Raw genomic sequence first — 8,362 nt, forward strand, 5'->3', positions numbered from 1 at the left:
GAGCTCTGATGCCAGTTGTGGCGGAACCACCCAAATTACTGGGCCCGGGTGCACTGATCTTTGTTACTAAGCAACTCTGACCCAAATTTGCACTCACCGGTAGTTCCTCGAGTGAAGTCTCAATTAAAGCCACGCTATTCCAGGATCAGCAGACAACACTCACACGAAGGTGAGCCCAGAGATTACAAGACAGAACATTTCATACATCTCAGAGTGATTGCAGCGGAAAGAAATTTATTACAAACCAAGTTCAGAATAGTAAAGTACTACAGAGTTCCATCTACTCAAATTATTCGAGTCTCATTGTTCAACGGAAGCATTAAAAGATAACTAGCGTAAAAATGTGACGCATCGAGAAGCCCGTACGAAAGCGTCACTCAGCGGGAGGGCGATCAGCACCCGCTGAAGGACCATCCCACTCAACAGACCAACCCGGAGGCAAGGTACACGGCCAATTAAGACCTGCAAACAGATCCTCAAAGTTAGTACCTAAAAAATAGAGCCACAAGCAAGGCTGAGTATACTAATACTCAGCAAGACTGACCCGTCTCCGGATATAACATAGTACGATAACTAGACATGCAAGGCTTTTTGGTTGTTGGGGTTTATTTTGCCAAAAACGCCACTAAATGTTGATCCTTATTTTCATGTTTTACTTAGCCATATTCTAGTTGGATTAACCATTCTAAATTTGCAACTAACTCTACACAAACATGGTAGAGCAACCATTTAATCAACCAGCAGTATTATCATCATCATGTTCCACTTGTTACTCTGTGTGACCGAAAATATTAAGCAATCTCATGCCGTGAGAGGCGGACGATTCCGAATCGAATTTCAACCTGGCCAGGGGAACCTAGACCACACGCATGGGGATTGACTTCGCTCCCGCCCACGCTACAGTTCCCCTTTCTTTCCAGTCCGTGGATCCGGGGCACCCTCGCCGACTACAGAGTCCGACCACTCTGCACCCGTACGTCGCGACAAAATATAAACCCTACTTCTACCAGGAGGGTGCGAGAACGTTCCACTCGCCGGTCCAATCTGGTACTTAAGCTTTCCGATTACCATATTTCTCGGTATGTGGCTAGTACTTTCAAACGCTTAAGAAATGAGCCACACACCACGACCTTAGCCATTTTTGACTATACCAGCGGGGTATCACAACTACACAACCCCGCCCGTTGTCCTTATATTTCAGCAGGAATTAAAGTCAGTACAATTCCTATTTGCTCGCGAGAGGCAGGGAACCACTCGACTTCTACCGTACCTATTTAGCATGGCAACTAGTCGATAAAAGATCCGGTATCAAACATAGGTTCCTAGGGATCATGCATCTAGGGTTTTCGATCAATGCCTAGAAAACTTAAAAGCAGAAAAAAAAATATTACAATACATTAATAAAAAGATAGCTGAAAGATAATTCGGAAAAATAGTGGGATTATGCTCCGGGGCTTGCCTTCTTATGCACTGTCAGGCAGAAAAGCCTCTGGGGCTTGGCCCAGGTCTTGAGACATGTTAGCACAATTCAAAGAGACCTCCTGATCCACACGAGAGTCCGCGGGCACCAACTCGTAGTCACCGTCCGCGAGATTGACCGCTTCTATATGTAATGCCAGATTATGAGTTATTCATGGATAACGATTTCTTTCCTTCACGATAAAGTTGTAGTTCAACAAAAGTTACTTTAATGATGATTTCAACATTTCGTTTCATGGGCAGTCATTTATAGAGTAGTAAACCTAACTACGTTTCTTCATGAATGAGTGGGGGTTTGGTTTGCATTTCCAACATTAGAACATAGCATGCTCTCATTATTTCATAACAACAAAACGACTAATGAGCTATTGATGAAAAACTAAAGTATCTCAGATCCAAACTTAAACATTCATGGTATAAATTTCAGCATCTAACCATAAAGCAAAAACCATAACTATTCATGCAAGTGGATTACTCTAGTTGCTTCATCTTTTTGTACAGAACGTTTAACATGGGTTCTGGTGCTACAAATTTTACGAGAGCCACTTCATAGAATATACTCAAAACTGAAATTTTCCCAGATTTTATACACTTATACAACAGGGGTGACAAAAAGAACAAAAACAGCAAGCCATTTACAAAGATTAAATCTACAGAAAGTTTTACTAAGGATATGGTTCTCAAATTTTTACCAGAGCCTATTCATGATCTAAACATACAACAGAAAAATTATCGAGTTTTATAACCAGAAGATAAATTAGTTATGCATTTAACTTAACATGAATTAGCATAAATTTCTCAAGGTGCATTTGACCAGTATTGCATATGAACTTTTTATTACAGATAGAACATACTCTAAACAAGATCATGCCCAAAAAATATGATCAGAAACATTGTAGATTACACAAAACAAAAATAGTAAAACTAGCCCTAAGATACTAAGCATGATTATTCACCAAAGCAAAACTCAGTCACTGCAGCTCAAAATTTTTAGACAAGAACAAAGAGCTAAAAAGAGACTTCAGAAATAAATATAGATTTTTCTGAGCATAAGAACTATATATGAAGAATTAAGTTGATTAAACAAGCATAAATCATGGTATATAGCAAATGAACTCTAATAAATCTGCAATTTATGGTGTTATAAGAATTCAGTGATACATGTTTGTAGTAAAAATTCCAGAGCAAGTTCATGGGCATATTTTCCAGTATTAAATCGAGAAAGCTAGCAACAGATTAGAGAATCTTGATTGTTCCAATATGATAACTGTTTTGGTTGGGTGTCATCTTTTTACTGTGATCTTAATATTCCATTAGTGATAACATATCTAAAAATCAAGGTCATTTTCTGAGTAGAACTTCATGAACATGCATAAGGTGGTTTTCTTATTCTTTTTGTCAGATTAAATTCGGTTGAGTTTCTGCAGATGTGACTATTACAAAATTTGTAGATTTTGTTACAAGGATTCCAGATCAGTTAAGTTTACATTTTTATGATTTTTCTGTGATTTATTCTGCATTTTAGAATTTCACTGCTAATCCCTGGAATTCTTGCAAACACACCCCAGAACGAAAAAAAGAATTTACAACCGGGTCCTTCGCCGGCCTTCTCCGCCGCCGCAGCTCGCCCGGTGGTGTTCTGCTAGGTAGGGCTTACCGGGGCTGCAACGGGGAGGCGCGTGGGAGAGTAGGGATCGAGGAACACCTACCCTGGTCGACGTTCGAGTGTTTGGTGCACGGATTCGAGCTCGTCGGCGTCAATGGCGGGACGGTTGTTCGGTTCGCCGGCGCTGGAGGTGAAGGAGGGCTCGGGGTAGGGGAACAGGGCGCACACGAGCACCGCGTGAGCTGGAGGATGCGCCTAGGGAAGCTGTAGTGCTCGGACTTCTTCTGGGCTGGCCGGTCCGCGGTGAGCTTGAGCTCGTCGGCGACGGCGCAGAAGAGGAACGGCGTCGGGAGGAGGTTTGGGTTCGATTTCGCGCGCGTGTAGCTTAACTAGGAGGTGGCAAAGCTGCTGCGGTGGTCGGATGGGACAATGTAGGGCTGGGTTAGCCGGTCCGCACGAGCTGGATCTCGGCGGCCATGGCGGAGTGGCGGGAGGAGGAAGAAGGAGGAGAAGGTGCGCGACGGTGGAGCTCTGGGGGTTCTTATAGGCCAAGGAGCTCCTGTGCGAGGGATGTAGCGACTGGGGGCAGTCGATTTGGCCCTGGGCGACTCGACGGCGAGCGGGCGGAGGAAGCAGCGGCGCTGCGCCTGGCGGGGGTGTCGTGGCGGCTCGGGGAGGCGTCTGGGACGCGTGTGCGCGTGAGGAGGTGCCAAGAGGCGGGCCAGGTGGCGCTGGGGGACTCCCCGGGTCCATTTGGCCGCGGGCGCGCGGTGGACGAAGTCCACCGGCGGCGTATGGCGGGCGGCGGGCGAAACAGAGCCAGCCGGGAGAGAGATATGGAGATAGGGGCTCTTTTGCGATTTCTGAAAATTCCAGGGATCTCTCGGTAATCTAAAAATACCTCCTATTTAGAGGGCTCAAATGAAAAAGTGTTGAATACCACTTTTTCATAACTTTTTAAGATCTACAACTTTCGTGTTATGCAAATTTTGATTTGAAACTCACATTTTGAACTATTTGTACATTTGCAAATTTGCACAAAAGGACTTTGGTTTTATTCAGTTTTTGACTTGATTTTGGCTGAAGTTCAATTGAGCACATGTCAATTGAATTACCTCTCATGAGCCAACTAAAATTTTGTGCACATTTTTAAATTAAATTTTGAGTAGCTTTTCACTCCTTTTTCTTTCTCCTTTAGTTTCTTTTGTATGATTTGTCTTTTATTTGCCCCTTTCTCTTTGAATTAATTTCCCAAATTTTTCTTTTTAGTTTAACTAAGGTACATTGATTGTATTTAAATGTACTGACACCTGAAGTGTCACATATCTGGCCTCAAAATAAATTACTATAAGAGTGAACTCTTCTGTTTTGGTGAAGCGAAGGAGGTCGAATCTGACTACATGAACATTTTTGGATGTCAGGTAGTGGAAACTCCTCACACTTATTTGGGAATACCGTTACACTATAAGAGAATAAGTAATAAAGACCGGAAGATCATAGAAGACAGGTTTGAACATAAATTGAGTACATGGAAAGGCAAGTTGCTCTCCTATGGTGGCAGGCTTACTCTCATAAACTCAGTTTTAAGCAACCTATCTATCTATATGCTTTCTTTCTTTGAAATTCCTAAAGAAGTCCTAAAAAAAACTTAATTTTTATAGATCTAGATTCTTCTGGCAAGGGGATGGTCATAAAAGAAAATATAGATTATTCAAATGGGATATACTATGTAGATCAAAAGAACAAGACGGACTGAGAATTATGGATTTAAAAGTACAAAATGAATGCCTTTTAAGTAAATGGTTATTTAAACTTACTAATGAAGATGGCATTTGGCAAAAGATACTCAGGAATAAATACTTTAAATCCAAAACTCTCACCCAGGTTGAGAAAAAATCTAGTGATTCACAGTTTTGGTTAGGGCTTATGTCAGTAAAACAAGATTTTCTTAAATGGATGACGTTTAAGGTACATAATGGGAAACAAACTAGATTTTGGGAAGACAAGTGGTTGGGAAACTCGGCCCTTAAAGATCAATATCCGAATTTGTTCAATCTAGTTCATCGAAAACATGCTACAGTTGATACTGTGCTTAATGGAGATTCTTTGAATGTCTCGTTTAGGAGACACCTTACGGGAATTAAACTGAGAGACTGGATAGATTTGGTACATCGCGTTGCTAACATCCAGCTGGGAGATAATGAGGATATTGGAATCTAGCAACTTCACAAAATTAGTCAATTTTCAGTTCCTTCTATGTACTTAGCTCTATTAGATGTTCGAGTTCTACCCATAAACAAGTTTGTATGGAAATTAAAAATTCCTTTGAAAGTTAAAATATTTATTTGGCTACTCCACCGTGGGGTTATCCTAACAAAGGATAATTTAGCCAAGCACAATTGGAAGGGGAGGAAACAATGTTGTTTTTGCATGGATGACGAAACAATAGCACATCTCTTCTTCGGGTGTGATATGGCTAGGTTACTTTGGAGGATAATTTTCATTACCTGCGGTCTTACAAAACCTAATAATATTGTGCATTTATTCGGGTCTTGGCTGCAGGGTTTTATGTGGGAAAAGAAAAAAGTTATGTTCATGGGTTTATGTGCGCTTCTCTGGTCAATCTGGTTATCCAGAAATGATATAGTTTTTCATAATACTCAAAAACAAACTATTCTCCAGATCCTTTTCAGGGCCACTTTTCTTACCAGGACATGGGCGATTTTGCAAAAGGAGGAGGATAGAGGCGTGATTGCAGATGCATGTCGCGCCGTGGAAGTGACGGCGATGGACATCTTTGCGCTGAACGGGTGACAGTTTAGTAATAGGCTTTGTGGCTTGTAATTTGTTTCTTGTTTGTCTCTCAAAGTTTGTAATAAGGGCCGGATATATCTTTTGATATAGAGGTTGGGATATTATTCAATATTCCTTTATCTAAAAAGAAAAAGTCAACCGGCTGGCTTTCAGCCCATCCAAACGGAGTGTATATAGGCCACATAGACTCTGGTGGGCCAGAAGAAACATTGAAACTAGGCCAAGATTTAAAGCCTGTCGTAGGACTGAAAATTGGCAAATTTGGACCCTAATATTAAACACTGTATGATTAATAATGATAAAAAAGATTAATAATGAGTGCTAGCACGTATTATCACTTCTATTTAATATTGGATATCGATATCTACAAGGCAACAATCGTGAAAATGGCGTGAGCTTATACATGAATAACTAGTCCATACGAATTCATGCTACGTATCCGGAGACAGCCAGCCAATGGACAAGAAATATACAAATCGAACACAAACGAGCCAGACCGGATGTTGTAGCTATATATATACACATATACGGATGATCACTCGTCGCCGTCGGACCATGTGATGTCCTGCTCGCCGGTGTTCTGGTCGAGCCCCAGGGCGTTCCACACCGCGGGCGAGGCGTCGACGATGTTGTTGTCGCAGGGAGCCTCGAAGTTGTGCTCGTCGTCGCAGCCGTGCACGGAGTCGCACTCGTCGACCACCTTGGCGTACACGGAGTTGCCGTTGGCGGTGATCTTGATGCGGTGGCCGCAACGCGCCATGTTGCTGAACCAGCCGGTGGAGAGCGCGACGACCATCTCCTCGTCGCTGTGGTACGAGTTGTCACACTCCGACGGGCCGCCGCCGTCCTTGCCTTTCTCGAAACTGTTGAGCGTCAGCGTGGCCGGCGTGCTCGAGGTGACCGGCGGCGAGCACCGATACTGCGGGTACCTCTTGCCGTCCTCGCAGCAGTCGGGGTCGTTGCTCTTCACACAGTTGCCGGATCGGCCAGGGAGGTAGCCGCTGGCGCGGCAGACGCCGAGGCCTGGTCGAAGGGACGACACGACCGGTGAGGTCGACAGGGCAACAAGGAGGACGATCGCCATGACGCCAAATGCTGATGCAGCGGCCATTGCCTTTGCCTCAAGCAGTCAAATTAAATCCTCTCTCAATATCTTTTCTCGATTTCCTTTTGGTTGCTTGGTTTGATTGTTTGAGGTTAGCAGTACCTGGATGGGCTTATATAGTTGCCTCTCGGCTTGCTGTGTGTGTGAATAAGCACAGAGGCACGTGCCGTATCAAACGGTTCGATGTAGGATGTTAGCGGAGGGAGACGTACGGCAGCAATCAAGCCGCTATCAGTTTTTACTGGTGTCTTCGGGCCAGTCAAATCCGGATGGCAAATTACCGTGCCGTATCAAATTGTTTGATGTGAACATTGTTTACACGAAATAATGTACGTAGTGTTCTGTATTTTATTGGTGTCGTATGTTAGATTTAATGATATAGAAGAATTTGTTTTGGTTGAATAATTAGGAAGTATTATACAATTTAAAAGAATTCATTCAAGATGAAAGGAATTAAATCCTTAATATATATGAACCAGTCATCCCATAGCATAATTAGCAATATTATCTCGATAACTATGAGTTAACTAGTCCAGTATCATCCACCCTCTTGTACAGAGCTCTTTTATTTTAAGAATCATGTGTTAGAAATTTGTAGATAAATTTGCGACACATAATTAACTAAAATTGCTTATCTTTATTCTCCCTAAATTGTTTATAGTGTAACATAACCTTTTTTATCTAATTGTGATATATTGTGACCCAACTTTTTATCTAATTGTGACAACTTTGTATGAAACCTTCTTTTGGTATGTTTAAATCAAACACATACCAAAAGTTGGTTTCATACCAAAAGTAAGTCTATTGGCCCATTACAAATGATCCACATATCAACCTTTAACACATCCATCCTCTTTTGAATAAGAGGTCGAGATGGACAGGTGCACAGCTCATCACAAACCACAATAGGCTTGTTGTTACCATATTCAGGTATGTGGTTCCTACAAAAAAAATGCTCGGCACCAAATCATCAATGTAACGATCCTTAATTGACCTAGGTGAGTTTACCTCACTCACCCGAGTCCACCTCAGCAGCACAACCACATTGGCTTAATATGATCATATAGTCAAACTACTCGAACATGTCGTATAGGTCATGAGTCTTGATAAGCGACATAAGTGACTCACTTGATCAAGCATACTTCAAGGTAAGGATAACAATCCAAGAAGGCATATGCTAGTAGGTTCTACTCATGCACATGTCAAAATAATAATAAGCTTATGCACAACAAGTATAAATAGCAAAAGTAGGGTTTGATATATATATCCTTCTGCTTAAGGAAGCGTCTGGACACCCGGCATCTTCAATTATTCATCTTTACTGTTGCCTGGACAGTTGGACGGTGTTGTTGTCTTCA

General features: G+C 42.3%; 1 protein-coding gene across 1 annotated transcript; it reads right to left on the reverse strand.

The window, feature by feature from the left end:
• Positions 1-6,277: 6,277 nt before the first annotated feature.
• Positions 6,278-7,086, reverse strand: LOC120654036 (putative ripening-related protein 5). The gene has a single exon (XM_039931644.1). The coding sequence runs from the start codon at positions 7,008-7,010 to the stop codon at positions 6,435-6,437; it is 576 nt and encodes a 191-aa protein (XP_039787578.1). The 5' UTR covers positions 7,011-7,086; the 3' UTR covers positions 6,278-6,434.
• Between the last annotated feature and the right edge of the window lie 1,276 nt (positions 7,087-8,362).

This window comes from Panicum virgatum, chromosome 1N (assembly GCF_016808335.1).
Source record: "Panicum virgatum strain AP13 chromosome 1N, P.virgatum_v5, whole genome shotgun sequence".
Taxonomy (NCBI): domain Eukaryota; kingdom Viridiplantae; phylum Streptophyta; class Magnoliopsida; order Poales; family Poaceae; genus Panicum; species Panicum virgatum.